Source organism: Oncorhynchus masou, chromosome 11 (genome assembly GCF_036934945.1).
Source record: "Oncorhynchus masou masou isolate Uvic2021 chromosome 11, UVic_Omas_1.1, whole genome shotgun sequence".
Taxonomy (NCBI): Eukaryota; Metazoa; Chordata; class Actinopteri; order Salmoniformes; family Salmonidae; genus Oncorhynchus; species Oncorhynchus masou.
The window spans coordinates 39,774,462-39,796,292 of record NC_088222.1 but is presented as its reverse complement, the minus strand read 5'-3'; the positions used below and the strand labels follow the sequence as shown (position 1 = coordinate 39,796,292).

At 42.6% G+C, this 21,831-nt stretch overlaps 2 protein-coding genes across 7 annotated transcripts in view; one reads left to right on the top strand and one right to left on the bottom strand.

Moving 5' to 3' along the window:
- The window catches only part of LOC135548688 (transcriptional regulator Erg-like), a 116,660-nt gene that overhangs the window by 5,892 nt on the left and 88,937 nt on the right, over window positions 1-21,831 (bottom strand). For 3 of the 6 annotated variants that reach the window (XM_064978521.1, XM_064978522.1, XM_064978525.1), the window contains 9 exons: window positions 18,828-18,982; window positions 12,287-12,490; window positions 9,552-9,632; window positions 9,011-9,085; window positions 8,468-8,530; window positions 8,124-8,180; window positions 7,981-8,028; window positions 7,643-7,705; window positions 5,340-7,475 (listed from right to left, as the gene is read on the bottom strand). In XM_064978521.1, coding sequence (XP_064834593.1) covers window positions 6,955-7,475; window positions 7,643-7,705; window positions 7,981-8,028; window positions 8,124-8,180; window positions 8,468-8,530; window positions 9,011-9,085; window positions 9,552-9,632; window positions 12,287-12,490; window positions 18,828-18,982 — 1,267 coding nt within the window. In that variant the 3' untranslated portion in view covers window positions 5,340-6,954. Of the gene's footprint in view, window positions 1-5,339; window positions 7,476-7,642; window positions 7,706-7,980; window positions 8,029-8,123; window positions 8,181-8,467; window positions 8,531-9,010; window positions 9,086-9,551; window positions 9,633-12,286; window positions 12,491-18,827; window positions 18,983-21,831 lie in introns of those variants that run through there. The other 3 variants (XR_010456873.1, XM_064978524.1, XM_064978523.1) reach the window with 3 other exon arrangements.
- Window positions 2,384-4,919, top strand: LOC135548689 (ATP-sensitive inward rectifier potassium channel 15-like). The gene is made up of 2 exons (XM_064978526.1): window positions 2,384-2,658; window positions 3,290-4,919. The coding sequence occupies exon 2, from the start codon at window positions 3,359-3,361 to the stop codon at window positions 4,376-4,378; it is 1,020 nt and encodes a 339-aa protein (XP_064834598.1). The 5' UTR covers window positions 2,384-2,658; window positions 3,290-3,358; the 3' UTR covers window positions 4,379-4,919.

Here is a 21,831-nt window from a genome sequence, read left to right as displayed (position 1 = left end):
ATATACTGTACTCGATACCATCTACTGTATCTTGCCTATGCTGCTCTGTACCATCACTCATTCATATATCCTTATGTACATATTCTTTATCCCCTTACACTGTGTATAAGACTGTAGTTTAGGAATTGTTAGTTAGATTACTTGTTGGTTATTACTGCATTGCCGGAACTAGAAGCACAAGCATTTTGCTACACTCGCATTAACATCTGCTAACCATGTGTATGTGACAAATAAAATTTGATTTGATTTGGATATATTGGATCCCACTATGCTAAGGGAGTTCCATCGCCTCCATTCGGAACGCCCTGCGTCTCGCCCCCCGGGTCGTCCCCGAGGCCGGTGTCGGCGCGCTGCGGGAGCCGCGCGTCGGGGGGGGGGGGTACTGTCACGAATACCCCCGAAGGTGGCTCCCCTTCCTGTTCGGGTGGCACTCGGCCGGTCGTCGTCGCCGGTCTACTAGCTGCCACCGATCCCTTTTTCCTTTTTGTTTGTTTTTGTCTAATTGTTTTCACTTGTTCCTTTTTGGGGTTTTGGGATGGGTGTTATTTAAGTTTGTTTAGCCCACTGGTGTTTGTGAGGGCTTGTTGTTATTGTTACGTTTGTGGTTATCGTTGTTTTTTGGGTTTTGGCTGTCCGGGTTTTGTAGGTTTTGGGTTTGTTTGCACCTGTGTTTAGGGCTTCACCCCTGTTTGGACCTATTACTTTGTAGAGGACATTAAAGCGTTTTTTCCAGTTTACTTTTGATCTCTGCGTCTGACTCCACACCCATCACTCACCCACCATTACAGCAGGTCCTACAGACCGCAGTTTTGTTGACTGTTCAGTTGTGTAGTCAGGTGCCGCAATTGGCTCAGAACAGGGTAGCACGAAAGGCCCTTGGATGTACTTGATGTACACAGACAGCTAACATTAATAATATGCATGTCAATCTCTCCTGGCTCAATGTGGAGGAGAGATTGACTTCATCACTACTTGTATTTGTGAGAGGTATTGACATGTTGAATGCACCGAGCTGTCTGTTTGAACTACTGGCACACAGCTCGGACACCCATGCATACCCCACAAGACATGCCACCAGAGGTCTCTTCACAGACCCCAAGTCCAGAACAGACTATGGGAGGCGCACTGTACTACAAAGTGCCATGACTACATGGAACTCTATTCCACATCAAGTAACTCATGCAAGCAGTTTAAAAAACAGATACAAAAATTCAACTTATGGAACAGCGGGGACAGTGAAGCAACACAAACATAGGCACAGACACACGATAACTTATGCACTACACACACGTACACATGGATTTTGTGTTGTAGATACATGGTAGTAGAGTAGGGGCCTGAGGGCACACACTTAATGTGTTGTGAAATCTGTTGTTAATGTATTTTAATGATATTAAAATTGTATAACTGCCTTAATTTTGCTGGACCACAGGAAGAGTAGCTGCTGCCTTGGCATAATACATTTATTTATCCATAATAAATACAATTACAAATTGTTGATAAACACGGGAAACTGTTGAGCGTGAAAAACCCAGCAGCGTTGTATTTATTAAAACAAACCTATGTGCCTAGCACCTTCTATCATACTCCATTTAAAGGCACTTAAATATTTTGTCTTGCCCATTCACCCTCACAATGGAACACATACACAATCCATGTCTCAAGGCTTAAAAATCCTTATTTAACCTGTCTCCTCACCTTCATTTACATTGATTGAAGTATATTTGACAAGTGACATAAGGTATCATAGCTTTCAGCTCGATTCACCTGGTCAGCCCATGTAATGGAAAGAGCAGTACACTCAGTGTATATTGTTAGCACCAGCCCTCAGATCAGTTAATGAATAACCCAAGGAGCTATTATCTGCACCTCTTGTAATGTAATCCAAGGTCACAGCGCAATGGTTACACAGAGGATTGCATTAAATCTGGAGAGAGACTTCTTGTGTTCACCAATTATACAGATTCCTTATTGGCTAGATATGGGTCATGGGACCCTACTTTCCAGTTCCCTACTACATACAGTACATGCGCTTTGAAAAACAATTGTTGCATTTTCGATGTGGTGATTTTACATACGGTGTGATTTGTGATTTGACTTGCCATTTTGTTAATGGTAATACATGTCATTATATTGATTATAGCTTTCAACTGCATCATATCTTCCCTTTAATACAATAGCATAGTCAAATAAAAAGGCTGAGATCAGGGTCATTTCATGTTCTGTTCTGGTCAAGGATTTAGAATATCTGTCAGTACATTATTAAGCCTTGGAGATAGTAAATCAGGGTGTGTGTATAAAGAAACAACAACCATGCATGGAACTACGAAACAAACCATGAGTTCAGAGAATTTTTAAAACGTGTGAAAGGGAGCACTTGTTGCCTGCCCCTGGTAGGGTGGGGTAGATAGGTGGAGTTTGTCCCACACTTGAAATAAAAGCTTACCTACATGTAGCCAAGAACTCATTGAATAAGCTTTTTTCCTTCTCTCTCCTTTTTGTTCTCACAAAATGTCCTAAATATCATTGTGCCGAAGAGGACAAAGAGGAGAGGACATTGTGGAACTCTCAAGAAGGCTTTTTACAGCAGGTTCACATTGCAGATTATAACTACTGAGAGCAAATGAAGCCACACCTGAGAAGGCATCAACACTGAACGTAAGTATTATACAACTTCATTATACAACTTCCTTGCATTTTAAAAGTAACTTAGAGAAGTTAGGAACTTTGTAAGACGTTCTACAGAAGGTGTTACTGCATGCTACTGAGTTAATTTACAACTTTCCATAATTTCTTATTAACCATAGAAATAATCATCCTGAGCTTTCTGTCATGAGGAGCTCTATTTTTCTAGTTGCCGTGTCAACTGGCAAAATTAAGAATCTAGATTTACAAAGATGTCATATATTGCATATATTCTAAAAGAAACCTTGTTTAAATGTAAAAATAGTGTGTTTCAGTGGGGAATACATATAACATAATATTTAGACATTACTTAGAGGAAATGTTTTTGGGTCAGTGATATACTGTACATATTTGAACATCAGAGGGAGGACATACAGTCTCTAACAGGTTAAATATCTGTGTTGTGAAATTAATTGTGTGGAAATATCTTATAAATTGCCTAATTTCTGGAGGAAGCCAACCAGCCACAGTAGCTCTAGTGAGAATGTTTTTGTAACTGACAGTTGTCCAAAGGGTTCATTTAATGCTTGAACTATTCCTGAACTCTGTTACCTACTGTGTCCTAATTTGTTGCCATTGACTAACATTGTTTCTTCTTTTTCAGTCCCACCGCTTGCAATGCAAATAGGGTGACAACAAAGTGGAAACTACAGAGAACACACTTAAGACCAAGATGACCACCAAGAAGGCAGATGTCCAACGGAGGATCGTCTCCAAGAATGGACACAACCAAGTGCGCATTGACAACGTGGAGGGCATGGTGAAGATCTACCTCCACGACATCTGGACCACGGTGGTGGACATGAAGTGGCGCTATAAGCTCACCCTCTTCTCCTCCACTTTCATAATGACCTGGTTCCTCTTTGGGGTCATCTTCTACATTATTGGCATGGTCAACGGTGACTTCGAGGGTGAGTTGCTGTCCAACCACACGCCCTGTGTCATGAACGTCGCGACCCTAACCGGTGCCTTCCTCTTTTCCCTGGAGTCGCAGACCACCATTGGCTACGGCTTCCGCTACATCACCGACGAGTGTCCACTGGCCATCTTCGTCCTGCTGGTCCAGCTGGTCACCACAGGCCTGGCTGAGATCTTTGTAACCGGGGCCTTTCTGGCCAAGCTGGCGCGACCCAAAAAGCGGGCCGAGACCATCAAGTTCAGCCAGTTGGCAGTGATCTGCCGCCACAATGGTAAACTATGTCTGATGGTGCGTGTGGCCAACTTGAGGAAGAGCCTGCTGATCCAGTGCCAGCTGATGGGCAAGCTGCTCTCACCCAATGTGACTGAGGAGGGCGAGAAGACTCTGATCCGCCAGACGGCTGTGGACTTCTACATAGACTCGTGCGGGGAGTGCCCCTTCCTAATCCTGCCCCTCACATTCTACCACGTGCTGGATGAGAGTAGCCCCCTGGCGGGGCTGACCGCCGAGAGGTTGCGGACGCGTGACTTTGAGCTGCTGGTCACACTTAATGCCACCATGGAGTCCACGGCAGCCACTTGTCAGAGCCGCACCTCATACGTTCCCCAGGAGATCCTGTGGGACTACAAGTTCAAGCCTGTGCTCTTCAGCACCCCTGGTGGCCAGTACGTGGCCGACTTTAACTTCTTTGACAAGGTGCAGGTGAGCAGCGACCCTACACTCCCCAGCAACAACAAAAATAAGCTGAAACTAGAGGAGTACAAGAAGGAATAAGAGGTCCCTCAAACATGTTGGACACTGGTAATAAACATGACCCACAGTTACTGTCTGGAAACAATTTGTAAACACGTGTTACGGAAATATATCTGTTTTTATTTCATATAACTGCTAAACCCAATATGCATGAGTGAATGATGACACTTTTCGACAAATAAACTCATGTTCAACATGATCAGTATGCATCTGGACAGTAAATTCTGGTGCAGTATATAACTAGCACATCGTTTGGATCCACAAGCCATATAATAGGAGAATATGGACATACAGGCAAAACAAGGACTGGGTCTCAGGTGCCAGTGTTTGAGTGGAACTGTGGCAGCAACTATTGCTGTACTAGAAATATTTAACCTGTACATAGGATTCCAGGAAAGAAGATTCAAGATGTTGTTTCTTTGTATCACTCAAGTTGGATATTTTAAAATATTATACAAATGTCACACTAAGAGCAGATGGGGATAGAACAAAACTTTTTTAGTGTGTAGTGCTTGAGAGCTGTGTTTTTTCTGTCTATGAATAAACCATTGACTTTGAAGAAGAGATGTTTCATATGCCATTATGAGATTGAAGGGATGTTTTTATCTCCCTTCCCATTTCCCCCATCCCACACTGCTCTACTCCTCATCTCTTAGGGTCGAGCCAATTAAGGGCTCTACTCAATCCGTATCGTAAAAGTTCCAAGTTACAGCGTGATTGAATTTTAAAGGCAATGGAGACTGCATTCACGGCAAACGCTGCATTTGTCGGCTCAATCGGAAATTACCTTTACATTTCTATTGTGCAATCTGCAATGCTTCAGCGATACAGATTGAATCGAACCCAAGGTCTGTCGTTTGGTTGTTGGCACACACTGAACGTTTTGGGTCAAAACAATGGGAGCAACTTCTCTTTACTGTATGCAGACAGAGCACAATAACACACACACTCTTTGACCTTCCAAGACAAGAGAGGACAGCACTTTGGTTGAAAATACTTTATTAGAAATGACACTGTAGAAAATCTATCAAAGTATATGATTTTTATCGTCCCTTTAGTCAACAATCTCAGTATCTCAGTCCTGTTTCTCAGTTTACTAGGCTGCCAGTTTATAGGTGTCCTACCCAAGCCTGCATCCCATAAAATAATACTGAACAGGTCTGAAATGCCTTGCCTGGCCAACACAATCCGTTTTAGATTTTAGTATATATAGTTTATGTTGTAAACTGTTTACAGAGATAAGGCGACAATAGTTTTTTTTAAATGTTTTTGTTTACTGCCCGCTTTGGTCCATTTCAATTACTTTTTTTGTCACTATATCTAATTTAAAAACGTTGTATGTGTCTTTGGCTGGCTGAGATCAACTCGTAGTGTATAAATGCATAAGTTATATATTTATCATATAAAAAGAAATATAACACTGACTTGTACACTTCAATCTAACAAACGCACAGCGTTTGTGACTCAGAAAAACAATAATACAAAATTGGCACTTCATAAAATCTCTTCAGCTGAACTGGGAGTTTCTGTGGTAAGGCACTGGTCAAGAAAAACCCTCCTTCCTTCTAAAAAGATTTGAGGTCACACATTACATTTTACGAATATTATTTCCAGTTTTTCTCAATTTCCAAAACACTGATGAATTGTTTTCAAGAATAACAATCAAGTTTAAAAAAAGTTCCTTTACGTTCAATAATGCCATATGGACTACCATATAGTATAATAATACTGATAAGACATAAGACTAATAATATCCAAAGGAATAATACTTACTTTTTCACATATTTCATTGTCTTTGATGATCCGCCATCCTCTCTTGATGTTTCCCCACCCTTGGTCACAAACAGTCTGTGAGTCCATCCATGGTCATATGACATGACCATCTAGCACAAGTCGACCCAAGGTGTTTCCTGCTGGTGCTAATTTCACAGTTGACCACAGCCAAGTTTAGTACTCCTCCCTACTTCCTCTGTGTACTCTAAAGTACACACTCATTTGCAACACCACACCCCTCTCCTCACTTACATCTCACTTACCTTGCCTAATCTGTACAGTCCTTGATATGTTAACTTCTTTAAATAAGGTAGTTTAATAGTTTAAAAAAATAATATATAAAAAGCAACTGTTCATGCAGATATGTTATTTTTGGGGTATATTTATCGCCCTTCATAAAAAGGACATGTTCATGTTAAATAGTCCACTGATAACTCCCTTTTACGTCTACTCAAAGACTTGTCTTTCACTGTTCTCAGTAACTACATGTCACACAATGCCCTTGGTCATAGCAACATCCTCTATTGCCCTTTTTACAGTGTGCCCTCCTATATCGTCTTATAGCGAGTGACATGTCTGTAGCCCTCCTCTCAATCCTTTAAAAAACCTTGAGTTCCCTTACCTGCTCATGCCCTAGAATTACACAAGTAATTATAGGGCATGAAACCCTACCTCTACCTCATACACCCTACCTCTACATTATTCCTTCATTATTGATCCTGCCCGCTTTTCATTTGGTTCCTAAACTGCCCTTTGTGTTTGCCGGTTTATTCCCGTTTCTTCCCCCAGTTTTAGAGTTGTGAGACGACCTCTCCCTGGCAGGTCTAATAGTAAGTCCCCATGTGAGAGGGCATGTGAGTGGCTGGGTGCCGGGAGTTGGGGTAGATACCCCCGGTGGGGGAATTCCAGTAGGGGTTGGGGGCAGCAAAGAAGCTGGAGGAGGTGACAGGTAGCGCTTGGGGGTGAGGTGTGACAAAGTTGACCTTCTGCTGGTGTGCATGATAGGTGCTCATGTAGGATAAGTCGGAGGGGTATTTGTACATGGAGGACTCTGGAGGGTGAGGCTGTAGGGCCTGGGCGATGCCGTGGAAGTCAAACTTGTAGGCGTAGCGCTTGCCGTGCACCTTGGTCATGATGTTCTTGTCGTAGTAGTAGCGCAGGGCGCGGCTCAGCTTGTCGTAGTTCATGTTGGGCTTGCTCTTCCTCTCGCCCCAGCGCCTCGCCACCTCGTCAGGGTCGGTCATCTTGAATTCACCATTAGTGCCCTCCCAAGTGATGCAGCCAGAGTTGGCACTGTCTGACAGGAGCTCCAGCAGGAACTGCCACAGCTGGATCTGTCCCGAGCCTGCAGGCAGAAAGGGTGTCAGCACAGTAAAGATTACTAATACTGGCTGCGATTCAAACCGCACTACGCCGACATCACACTGCACTTCACTTTCAAAGGCAATTTCCTTGAAGATCACGATCGCATTCAGGATAAACGCTACGGATGTCAGCTCAAACGTAAATTACCTTTAAAGCTCAAGAGTAGTGCGATGTCGGCGGATTGCGGTTTGTTTGAGTCCCGGCCACAGTCTGGACAGAGACAGGAAGTCAACATGTAACAATTACTTATACAGTCTGGACAGAGTCAGGGAGTCAATATCGTAACAATTATAATACAGTCTGGAGATAGGCAGGTGGTCATCAACATAACAACTACAAAAAGACGTGCTACAGTCAACACCACAAGAACTAATAGCAACAAACAACTATTTATATAAATGGTGCATTTGTTGTAATATGAATATCTAAAATCTTTAATCTTGTCTAATGAAGTGATAATCACTTCCACCCACCCTAAAACTCACCGGGGTTTGCCAGCCTGCTGCTCGTAGGCCCCAGGATCTGGTAAGGATCTAAGAAGTGAAAAACATTCACATTAGTAGGATAAATGTATGTTTTCGGCTCAGTCAACATCTATTTCAGAGTACTGTTCAAGCTTATATTTTACCGAGCTGAGGCCTCTGCTCCTCTGTTTTGGTGACAATGGTTGGGGAGGGCTGGGAACCTTGAGGGATAAAGTTCCCAAAAATATTAGCACGGGGTTTCCCTGAGTGCAAAGTTCCAAGTGTATGCAGTGGAGAAATAGCTTCTTATCTTGAGGTATCCAAATTCCTGTTTTCTGCCTGTTTTCTGCCTGACCTTTGTTTATGTTTAGTCTACAGGCTTGTAAAGAGCTTTTAAATCTTTTAAATTCACTGTAATGTACTTATACACATTTCCAAATAGATGAAAACCAAAGGGAGTGCCATGTTTTGACAAAGGACCAATGTACAGTACATTGTGACTCCTTACCTTTAGTGGAAGACACAGCTTGAGGAGCCCAGCCAGATCTTCTTGCTGCTTCATAAGCCAGGTCTGTAAAATATCATAAATGACAAATGAACCTGCTGCCTGCAGCTATGAACATTAACCCTAGAGGGCGCTATGATAAAAACAAAAACATGCTGATGGGTGAGTGCATTTCTGTGGTTCACCTCATCGGTCTGAGGCAAGAGTTGTGGATTGCCAGAAACTTCCCATAATACAAGAGGCCCAAACACAGAGACCCAACTACTGCAGTCTGGAGTATTATTTTAAGGGCAAGGGATGCTTGAGTTGAAATATAAATAAATCCTCTAAAACATTTTTTCGACAAACTTCTAAATGTATCTTTGTTTATGTGTATTTGTACATGGGCATTGGGCAATTTGCAAAATGTAGTACTTTGTCTCCAAGGTATGTGGTTCCTTGTTTCTCCTCCCTGTACCTTGCTCCTCTACAAGTGTAATTGGATGTGCTTACAGTGTGCTCGTATGCCTCATCTACATCAACTTATAGGAGTGATGAATCACCCACCTGGCCTAGTGGAGACTCTGGGGGAGTTGTCAGTGGGATAAACAGGAGTGTTGGGGAAAATAAAACTCGCACCTCCTGCAGAGAGTGAAAGAGAGGATCATTAATAAATTATGTAAATGATTATGTACCCGTAATGACAACTTCTCATGACACAATTCCTGAATGTTCCAATTTAATTGCTTTGACGAATATCCATATGGGGAGGAATTTTGTGCAGCACAAGGACAATTACAGCAGAATGCATCAATGTTAGACTTTAGCACATGCTGTCCTCTACGCTCTACAGTCACAATGCATTACCGCACCAGCATACAGTAATTTCTGCACCACATAACAAAAACACATTAGAAATAATAACAACAAAAGATTCAATTTGATTACTTGATGCATAATCTGATACTCATATGAATACAAACGAATCAGTGTGAATGTATATAAAGAGTACACTGTATATACATAGGTGGGCACTGTGTGAGTGTGCGGATACTGTGGTGGCGGGAGCAAAGCCAGAGGTAGAGAAGGGGGGCAGGGGACTCCTTACCTGAGTTGCGAGCATGCATTAACCGCGGGGAGTTTTGTAAGGCTTTGTCAACATCATCGGAAGTCAAGTGAGGAAGTGGAGCTGAGAAATAAAACATTCTTTTGAAAAAGAGATGAACCAAAAAAATAGAACAGCTCAAACAACCTATGATGTGCAAGGAGTGATGCTTTGGGAGGGGAGGGGGGGGGGCAGCCATAACACAAACACAGACCATTAGAGGCAACATTCAACAGGCAAGGAGCGATACAGGGAGATAGAGTGGTGAGGAAATGGAGTGGGGGAGAGAGAGAGAGAGAGAGAGAGAGAGAGAGAGAGAGAGAGAGAACTTGTAAGTAAGACAATGGTAGGGAGGGCCAACCCAAATAAACAGTTAATCACTCGTGCCCACATTCGTCCGTGAGAATCCATCGCTTTCCCTCCTCCAGAGTAAATTCGGTGAGCGTGTGTACACATGAGGGGGAAAGAGAAGCAGCAGCCATTGCCAAAAACAAAAGGAGGAGAGGGGGATGAAAGGAAAGCTTGTGAGGGCTTTCTTCATCCCCCCCATCACTAGTGTATTTTCCAGTCAAGCAGACCTCAAAGCCAAATCCAGCAACTATTTTTAATATAGGGCCAGCAAAAAACAAGTCTTTGGAGTGACACTAAGTATGCCTATTGGCAATTCTCTCTTATCAATTTCAAACTGCCCACAGTATTTCAATGAGGGTGAGGGAACTGGTGATTACACTAAAAGTAATGTATAAGAAAAGGCCTTTCAAAAGATTTTCGTGAGACTCATGCATATCAAGAGCGATTCAAGCACAGGATTGTGGAATAATGCAATGGGGGCAATATTTTGGGTATGTCATATGGTTCTGGCAATATCTACATAGAAACACCATCAGGAGGAAGGATGAGAGTGGCCAGTTTAGGCCCTTGCCTCCTAAAAGACCCTATGATCTGTGAACTGTACAGGATACACAACATCTTGGTGTCATTATACTCCTTATAGCGTGCTCTAACATATGGAGTATTTCAAGATTCTAAAAGAAAAATGTTAACATGAATTTATTCAACATTCAACATATTAATATTAAGTGCCCTTTTTGATTTAGTTAATTTAAGACAATGTTTGCAACAATATACTCTAAAATTACATCAAATTTCCAGAGTGGGCTCTCTCCTAGTTTTGAAGTTATGATTCATTTAATGAGCACCACCAACACAGTGAATGGGAAAATGGATTCAAAGGAAACTCCCTCTGCTGGTGATTTGCTGAATGTGCAATCCTAAAGGTGGGCTGTGATTGGTAAATGACCTATAACGTCAATGTATAAAATTGGTCTTCATATGAATACATTTTATGTTGAATATATGAATGTGTAAATTTCAGAATGTAGACATACTCCATATTTGAGAGAACACTATAAGGAGTGCAATGGCAAAAATATGTTGTCTGTATCGTACGGTTCATGGATTGTTGGGTCTTACAGGAGCCATGTATACAGTGGTCTAAAAAGGGCCTAAATCGGACACTTTCATTATACAAATGTAAAAAGCATGTCAAACATCCTTCCTCCCAATGCAGTTTCTATGTCAGAATTCACAGAACAATCTGAGATGCCCAAAATATTTTCGGGATGTCCTGACATGGAATCACCCAATGTTATACTGTACCTATATTTAGTCTGAATGGCGACAGTTTTTGGCACATAATGATGACACACAAAAATGAACAACACCCATGTTCAGAAGGTGGTGGTACACATCACCCCCAACTCTGAACTCCTCAAGCTATCTGGCTTTCTCATTTCTCTGTCTGGCTGGCTCGATCTGTTTGGTTCTCCTCTTTCTCCCATCACTCACCTCCTCTGCACATCTGTGGGTGAACCCTACCAAAACCGACACTGATATCAAACAAACAAACCCACAAGCAGTCACTATGAGAAGATTAATGGTTCACTGGAAAGTTCTCTGCACGATCAAATGGAACTTGGACTCAGAGAGAGCAGAGAGAGAGAGAGTGTCAAAGATAAACATAATCTCAAGAGTCTGACAAACCTTCTCCAATGACTATAAACAGATATGCTTCTTAAGATGGGTGCCAATGATGGCTTTATTGATGTAGTGTACCTATTCCTCTTTAAAAACATATGATTAATTATTGTATTATTGTTACACTACTGCCACCATTACTCCTACTGCTACTACATAGCTAACACTGTAACATGTAATGTTAACAACTTAAAACCAGAATGTGTGTGTGTATGCATGTGAAGAAGCATGTGGACGACATGCACCAATGCATGTGTTGGAGAGAGGAGGTGAGGTGTCAGTGGACAGGAAAGCAGGTCTTGGAGCAGTGAGTCACTCAGCCAAAGCAGCAGAAGCAGCGACAACAGGGACTCCTTCACCAGGTTTCATTCTAATCTGCAGTCAAGCAAAGTAGCTGAGGCCCTCCGGAGAATGTCAGTGTGAGCTCAGTTGGATGCTGGCTACAAAGCCCCTTAAGCCTGCTTTACTTATAACCCACCAGGACAAGTTCTCTAACCTTACCCCTGGTATAGAGGTAGAAAAAGATGGACCACTAGACCACAGCAGCCCTTCAATAGTATCCCTTTGTAGCCTCTTTCTTTACTGCCTGCCATTGCATTGTGTTGGCCAGCTAGGGAAGGGGGGCAGAAGGCGGGAGCATGTAGAGGGAGGAGAGGAGAGAGGGATGATGATGAGGAGGAGAAGGAAGATACTAGACTCACTCTCTCTGAGGTAGTGCAGATGGGAGAGCAGGATGTCTGCGTTGTAGCTGAGCGTGAGCCTCTGGAAGTCCTCCTTGCACATCTTGCACAGGTCTTTGCCGTCCACGTTGTGGAAGAGAGCCATATCCACATCCAGCAGGCCATACTCCTTTACTGCCCACTCCAGCCACTGGCGCACATGCTCCGTGGACCACAGCGTGGGATCTGCCAGGCCATGGACACAACACAGAGAAAACTCTTACCTTCATTCCTACATTCTTACTTATTTTCTTACAGTTCATACTTACTCCCATTCTTTATATGATAACAGGTTTGAGTGTACATTTGTAACGAAATTGGTTTTATTAACCAACATTTTCTAAACGAATTTAACATTTTGCAATTAAAATTGTCCAATTAGATGACTGCTGAGAATGTGATTAGAACCGTGACACTCTCTTTCCCAGAGATCATGCACCTGGTACCAAACATCCCACTCACTCACAGGAACCCACCAGTTTGTCACACCTTCTTTTGGCACACACATAACAGGATCCAAAAACAGCTGACACGTACAGAAACAAACCACACCGTCGCCTTTCCAACCATACTTAGCAGCTCCGGCCCAGTGTCCCAAATGGAACCCTATTCCCTACCAGAGCCCTATGGAGTAAACGGGATAACTTACACTGGCTCAGAGAGCAAGGAGCAAGAGGCAACGGTAACTCCGTGAGCATCCATCTCTACAGCACCACGAGGCAAGGATCAGTGGGTCGATCAGTGGGTCTGGCACTCGCAGTGTTTCCCCTTTATTCATTTAGCAACAGCGGGCCACTAATCCTTTTTGTGATGGCAAAACGTTTTCAGTGTAAACCTATACGACTAACACCAGATATAAAGTATGTAGAGAAAATAATGAACCTATATATTTTTTAATAAGATCATCTTTGAGAACAAAAAATCGCCAGCATATAAACTAGACAATCAGGGATAATCTAACATTCAAAAAATGTCATGGCATGGGGCCTCCATTGATTTTGTTATAATGAGTCACTCAGATAGCATAAGAACATGGCATAAGCCATGGCAAAATGTGTAGAATTTTTTTGAACATTTGCTATAAAACAGCATTTTCTTCTCTCAGCCCCATGTCAAAATATGGTAGAAATTCAGGAAATGTAACTAAAAGTTAAACGTTGTCTCTGCAGCCAAGAGGAGGGCCTCTAAAATGTTTGGTTGGAGACCACGCCATTGGCCATATCCATTATAATTCCCCCACCACGCCCACCACCTATTCCCCATTTTGTCCCAGAAAAAACCCCATCCTCTTCAGTAAATTTCATTACATTTTTATAGTAAAAGATTTAAAAAGTTATACTTTTAAATAAAACTATACTAAATGTATTCACGTCACCAAATAATTTATTTCAACACACTGTTGCAATGAAGGTCTACAGTAGCCTCAACAGCACTCTGTAGGGTAGCACCATGGTGTAGCCAGAGGACAGCTACCTTCCGTCCTCCTCTAGGTACATTGACTTCAATACAAAACCTAGGAGGTTCTTGGTTCTCACCCCGTTCCATAGACTTACACAGTAATTATGAGAACTTCTGGAGGATGTCCTCCAACCTATCAGAGCTCTTGCAGCATGAACTGACATGTTGTCCACCCAGTGAAAGGATCAGAGATTGAATCTAGTACTGAATGCATAAGCTACAGCTAGCTAGCACTGCAGTGCATAAAATGTGTTGAGTATTTGACTCAAAGAGAGAAAGAGGCAATAGTTAAACAGTTTTAAACAAATAAATATCTTCAAAAATGAAGGAGAACCAAGAGAGAGAGAGAAAGAGAGAGAGAGACTTCCACTTTCACTTAGCTACTTAGCTAGTAAATGCAGCTAGCTAGCTAGTTTAGCCTACACAAACACTCGGCTCAAACAGAGGAATGCTATGTTAGCTATGACTATCCAACACAACACTGGATCTCTCCCAAGTCAAGATAAGCTTTTGGCTTGACAAATTTATTGCCACCGGGGACCGCCGGTGTAACTGCCAATCTGCTTATTGAACTGCACACTGTAACGTTACTGCATGATTGTAGCAGGTTTACTAACACGTTAGTTCTTCATTATTATTATTTTTTACCCCCTTTTTCTCCCAATTTCAATCTTGTCTCATAGCTGCAACTCCCCAACGGGCTCAGGAGAGCCGAAGTTCGAGTCATGCATCCGAACCGCGCTCCTTAACACCCGCCCGCTTAACTCAGAAGCCAGCTGCCCTAATGCGTTGGAGGAAACACCGTTCAACTGAAGACTGAAGTCAGCCTGCTGGCGCCCGGCCCGCCACAAGGATTCGGTATAGCACGATGAGCAAAGTAAAGGCCCCCCCCCCGACCAAACCCTTCCATAACCCAGATAACACTGGGCCAATTGTGCGCTGCCCTTTGGGACTCCCGGTTACAGCTGGTTGTGATACAGCTTGGGATCAAACCTGGGTCTGTAGTGATGCCTCAGCACTGAGATGCAGTGCCTTAGACCGCTACACCACTCGGGAGGCTAGACTAAGGCGTTAGTTCTATTAGCTATGTTGACTATGGCATTACTTTAGCTAATATGGTGATAACGATGTAGGCTGTGTGTAGCGGTTATGATATGGTTTGGCTTGGAAAGGTTTTTTCACCTGGTCACATCTGATGTGTTGTGCATTGAAGTCCATCAGTGAAGAATCTCAAATATCAAATACATTTGATTTGTTTAAAACTTTTTTGCTTACTACATGATTCCATATGTGTTATTTCATAGTTTTCATGTCTTCACTATTATTCTACAATGTAGAAAATAAACGCAGCAAAAAAAGAAACGTCCTCTCACTGTCAACTGCGTTTATTTTCAGCAAACTTAACATGTGTAAATATTTGTTTGAACAAAACCAGATTCAACAACTGAGACATAAACTGAACAAGTTCCATAGACATGTGACTAACAGAAATGGAGCAATGTGTCCCTGAATAAAGGGGGGGGGGGGTCAAAATCAAAAATAACTGTCAGTATCGGGTGTGGCCACCAGCTGCATTAAGTACTGCATTGCATCTCCTCCTTATGGACTGCACCAGATTTGCCAGTTCTTGCTGTGAGATGTTACCCCACTCTTCCACCAAGGCACCTGCAAGTTCCCGGACATTTCTGGGGGAATGAACCTAGCCCTCACCCTCCAATCCAACAGGTCCCAGAGGTGCTCAATGAGATTGAGATCCGGGCTCTTCACTGGTCATGGCAGAACACTGACATTCCTGTCTTGCAGGAAATCACGCACAGAACGAGAGGTATGGCTGGGGACATGTCATGCTGGAGGGTCATGTAAGGATGAGCCTGCAGGAAGGTTACCACATGAGGGAGGAGGTCTTCCCTCAATGCACAGCATTGAGATTGCCTGCAATGACAACAAGCTCAGTCCGATAATGCTGTGATACACCTCCCCAGACCATGACGGACCCTCCACCTCCAAATCGATCCCGCTCCAGAGTACAGGCCTCAGTGTAATGCTTATTCCTTCGAAGATAAACACGAATCCGACCATCATCCCTGGTGAGACAAAACCGCGACTCGTCAGTGAAGAGCACTTTTTGCCAGTACTATCTGGTCCAGCAACAGTGGGTTTTTGCCCATAGGCGACGTTGTTGCCGGTGATGTCTGGTGAGGACCTGCCTTACAGCAGGCCCACAAGCCCTCAGTCCAGCCTCTCTCAGCCTATTGCAAACAGTCTGAGCACTGATGGAGAGATTGTGTGTTCCTGGTGTAACTCGGACAGTTGTTGTTGCCATCCTGTACCTGTCCCGCAGGTGTGATGTTTGGAGGACGATCGGGTATCCGTCCTGTCTCCCTGTAGTGCTTTCTTAGGCATCTCACAGTACGAACATTGCAATTTATTGCCCTGGCCACATCTGCAGTCCTCATGCCTCCTTGCAGCATGCCTAAGGCAAGTTCACACAGATGAGCAGGGACCCTGGGCATCTTTCTTTTGGTGTTTTTCAGAGTCAGTAGAAAGGCCTCTTTAGTGTCCTGAGTTTTCATAACTGTGATCACAATTTCCTATTGTCTGTAAGCTGTTAGTGTCTTAACAACTGTTCCACAGGTGTATGTTTATTAATTGTTTATGGTTCATTGAACAAGCATGGGAAACAGTGTTTAAACCCTTTACAATGAAGATCTGTGAAGTTATTTGGAATTTTACTAATTATCTTTGAAAGACAGGGTTTAGTAAAAATAAAGAAAAACCCTTGAAATAGTAGGTGTCCAAACTTTTCATTGGTACTGTATATGCAGGCAAGAGTGTGCAAGGCGGTATTGAATGTATCACTGTCTGTCACCTTACATTTTTCATTGTAAACTTTAATTCATAGGCTAGGTTGTAGCAACTTCATGATGGGTATAGGGAAAATGTGAGTATCATGTAGCAGCCTAAGCCTATCGATGTTGCATTGAACTGGGTGAATGGGACATGAATGACGCCCATCCAATAGGCTGTAATAGAAATAAAGCCATGGTCATGAGAATAATAAAAATAGTCCTTCCTGATCTTAAACAGGACTGACTGATTTGTAGCATTTGATGCATTGAGTCTTTTGGGGGTTTTCAATTAGGTAAATGCAGATGGGCAACCCCATGCTTTAGCCTATTATTTAAAGTCGATGTGTCGCATCAGATTTGCCTGACAACTCAAACGGAATTCTTCCGCTAATCTATCTTTTGCAACATAATTCAGTCTGAGACTGCCATCGTTGAAGTTGTTTGTGGTGAGGTCAAAATGTGGGGTATAGCACAAAACAAGTATGAAATCCAATGACAAACTTTCAAATAACCGCGTTACCCACAAGTGTTCTGACTCTGGCACAACACATGCGTTTCTGGGACCAATCAGAACGGTTAGAATGTGTTTGCGTTCTAGAAATCGCCGAGGAGGTACTCAGATACAGACTCATTGCGGAGAAGAAACAAACGTATGTGGGCGTTTGGCTGGAGCAAGGAGTGTGGGTAGCAAGGCAAGCATCAGTTGGGCTACAGGTTAAAATGTTTTAAAAGGGAAAATTATATTTCAGATGTTGTCAACATCATTTAGTTTTGGAGTATAATGCCTTTATAAAAAGTAACCAAAGTGATCTTCTCACAACACAATATTTTTCTATAATATAGATTGTGGGTCGAGGACGGGGGGGGGCGGGGGTTGAGGCTTCTTAAAATGCCCTAAGGGATGCATTGTGCATCATATAGGAACAGCTCTGTATGTATTTGAAGTTGAGATTACCTCCCCTATACCAAAATATCAGGAATGTGTTTCCTATACGTGGAGCAGAAAAGCCAGTTGAATGATGACCTCCCATTATATTCCATGAAGCAGTGTGTGCCTATTGTCCTCCTCTAACTAAACAGCAAAAACAGGATGTTCTTAACATGCCGTGTCATTGTCCTTGTCAGCTTCAGTTGAAGAGGAAGTTGCGCTACCCCAGAAAAACTGTGATGCACAACCCACAGATAGAGAATTCAGTGCTGCATGCCCTCAATGGACAGGTTTTTCTGTGGGGAAATTACTCTAAAAAAGTTACTCTATGGTGTTTTTCCATTGGAAACATTTCTGTGACAAAGGCTAACATGGAGCATGATCTAGTGTGATCTTTGGTTTACCGGATGGAGGATGGAGAATGATCTAGTGTGATCTTTGGTTTACCGGATGGAGGATGGAGAATGATCTAGTGTGATCTTTGGTTTACCGGATGGAGGATGGAGAATGATCTAGTGTGATCTTTGGTTTGCGCTTCATGGAATTCATAAAAGTGTAGTCCTCAAAACCCTGATGCACATAAGCCAGGAATAGAAAATGTATACATCTAGTGACTATGCATTGTCGATCTTTAAATCAAAGAAAAACCTTAGTATGTCAATTTTATTCTGGAAAATATCTACATTCATCTAATTTCAAAGATTTTGGCTTTATTTGGCTTCTTTACAGTCTTATGTGTGTTCCAGTCAGGATTCAGGTATTGTTTTCTAGGTGTGTGAATGGGGAAATTATAATAATACCTTTCTCCAGTTTGGCAGGGACTCAGAGCCCCCTCCTTCACCCTGATCCTTACTCCACCCCTTTGGACCAGAACCATAGGAAATGGTCTAGACAATGAACAGCACACTCGGCAACAAAATGCTGGAGCTTCTGTGCTGCAGATCACAGGAAGTCTCTCCTTGTGACAGATGAATGCACTGTTCGTGAGAGACATGAGGTCCCCTTATCAAAGGCAGTGAGTGACCACATACTGGACCTGACTGACTGGACTGGGACTGGTATTGAAGGCTTCTTTAACCAGAGATGGCAACGTCCTGCTTCTCATTCCAAAGTGGGTCCTCTTAAGCTATGTATACATGTGCATGTTGATTATCATCTCAATTGAAGACAGGTGAGTCAACCCAATGTAATTGAGCAGATCCAACTAAGCGCTTCAGCTGTCTATAGAAAAGTGTTCTGGTGTTCAGATTACTGTGGTGTAATTTGGGGTGTTGACCTGTTCTGTTACCTGCGGGAACGATGACGCGGCGCTCGTTGGTGGTCATGTTGGGGGGAGCGATAAGCTTGTCCTCCAGGTAGCTGCTGTATGTGACGGGGGCAGCGCCCTCACCTCCACTGGACAATTTTCTGTTCTTCCCCACACTGCAGTCATCAGGAGAGTTCCTGTCGGGACAGAACACAGAGTGATGAGGTCAGTCAAAAAGAGGCGGAGTCACCCATATATGGGCAATCAACCACCCTTGCAATGCTCATCAAGAATTAGAATTAGAATAACTTTATTTTTCCAGTGAAGGAACATCTTGTTTGGAGTGGTTCAAAAAGACTAAAGTTACAACAAAAAACACAGACATATCAGGCATCGCAGTAGACCCACTAGGCACAAATCATAGTCTCACCAGACATTCTAGCCTGAGGACAAAGTTACACAAATAACAAACATCTAGGACAGTACAATACAATATTGTGAACATTCATGCGTATTAGCCAGGTCTTCCGTTGGTTAGCGATCTCAGGCTACCAAAACCACAGGGTTTTGATTGCTGATATTGTAGCAGTCTCAGATAATCAGACTCGCCGTCCATTCATCACACTCACGGCAGCATTCTCTGAGACCTAGGCCCTAACTGATAACACTACATTGGAACATCTGTTTATCAACTGTTTGTTAACCATTAGTAAACTGTTTGTTGATGATTATTATCTGTTGTTCATGTATTTATCACATGCATTCATGTTTACACAAAAATCTCCCCATAACAATGCTAGCATGTGCCTCAATGCCCAAACAGAGGAGACGGTGTAATTGTGATTTCAACTCTCCTCCCACCACAGACTGCGAAACAAAGCAGTCTCAGATTTTTCATCTATACCAGCTATGGCTGCAACCTATGCCCCGCAGCTCTCCTGAAGCCACATAAAAAGAGAGGGATCTCCACTAAAATAAAGTAGAGGGGAGGGAGTAGTGCCAGAGGCCCTGGACCCCATAAATGACCCCATTCCAAATTACCCTTCTCCTCTTATTATAGCTGCTGATTCCCCCAGGGAGCGGTCAACAGATGGGACAGATTACCCATGGAATGTCACATAAATTCATATCAACCTCCCTTGGCCAAGATATTAACCATTTTGGGATCATTTATTGGAATCAAAGTCATGTGTCAACCAACTGTTGGCCTCTACCGACCCAGCCTTGATGGAGAGGCTGCCCTGCCACGGGTACAGCCCAGATGCATGTGATTTGGGAATAGCTGTTTCAAAGTTTTGAAAAAACACAAAAGTGATTTGTCAGATCTGTTGTTAGAGGGATTTTTTAACCCAGCCTTATTTCAATAGCGTGAACGCTAATGATCAATGTTAGTCCTACAATTTACAGTAACTATTCTACAGCACTTTCATCGAGAGAGGTTTTATACTTATTCTCAGGATTTAACTGCCTGTAGTGCTGGTAGTCCCAAAGACTGTCCATTGACAACATGTTGGTGTCCATTTCTTTTGATCCAGTTTCCAGATTGGAATGTTAACATGAGACTTTCAACTGAAATTACCACATTGCTGCTGCAACATAGACTGCCTTAAATACCTTCTGTTTTTTTCACTTGGCAGAAGTGCGGCCTCCCAGAGGGGGTCTCTCTTACATATGTCCATAAACGTTAGCAACTAGGCTGCAGACACTAGAGTCAATGGGGTTCAGAGGGTCAACATATAAAAAAAAAATCAGGTGAATGCTTCACTACGAATATTTCAGGTGGAAGAAAATGGTCACTTTCAGCCAAATAGCATAACCTGAGTGATTGCCTTCTCAGAATATGGAACTCTCATCATTAGGGAATCCATCATTAAGCCATAAGGATGACATATCTGGATCTATGAGTTGAACAAGAGGTGAGAGATGTCCAAGGTGTGACTTGAGACTGAAAAGTCCCTCGAACTTCGCCTGATTGAAAAACATTTTAACAAAAACAAAATATAATATCATATTGGGGAGTATTAGGAGTGAAGTTTCAAGCTGTTGCAAAAGAACGCCTGATACTAAACTAGGCCATAATAAAACTTTCCATACGAAAATGATGTTGGGGAGAATTCAGAAGGCCCAAATTATTATAAAACGTACCCACGAAAAGTATATTCTATCGCAGCCATGTTTTCACGATCAAATAAGCCTAAAACAATTTGTTTTATAGAACATTTGAACACAAATCATACTTCACATGCATTCCCAAAATGTAACGCACATAGCCCATACTTCAAGATTTCTAATCATATGTCATATCAGTCAATGCAGCATTTTTCCAACTGGAGAGGTAGACAACCAAATTGTCTGTCTGTGATCAATTTACACTTGATTGAGTTTAACACTTTGGGCAGAAGATCATACTGCTGCAGCCTTCCCCTAATTAATTGTGAAAGTAGGCCTATCTGCAGTGGCATGTATTCATGAATGCCATGAGAAGCCAGGCTTCACCAAATATTTGACCAATAAAAAATAAAAAATGTCTGTGTTTTCGTCTGTGTTTTCATAATTTTACTTCAATTTGCAAATGATCCGAGTGAGGGAAACAACGCCCTTGTCTCAGTACGTGTAGCCCAAGTATCTGATGCAGTCTGGAACAAGAGTATGGCATGTTGCTGCTGTAGCATTTGATTGATGCCAGCAAGTATTTGGCCTCACTTGATAAAAACAATTGCAATCAGTGATGAGCTGAGGTCAACTGTGGGTTGTTCTGGAGCAGCAAAACACACCCCATGGGAGGCCAGTATGAAAATAGATTCACACCAACCAAATCACATCCTGAGCAAAACGTCATCATTGTCAGAAAAATGTGTTTGTTTCTGGTCTGCCTGTGTTGATGTCCTGCAGTAGCTAGGGTACTAAATTCTGTAGTATACTGTAAAATACTATACTAAACAATATAGTATCCCTCAATCAGGTGTAGTTCTTACTACAGAATGTTGTAGTATACTGTAGAATACTATAGTAAATACTGCAGTATTATCCGCAAAAAACGATGAAG

Coding starts and splice junctions, on each gene's coding strand:
- LOC135548689 (XM_064978526.1), top strand. CDS start 3,359: ATGACCACCAAGAAGGCAGATGTCCAACGGAGGATCGTCTCCAAGAAT.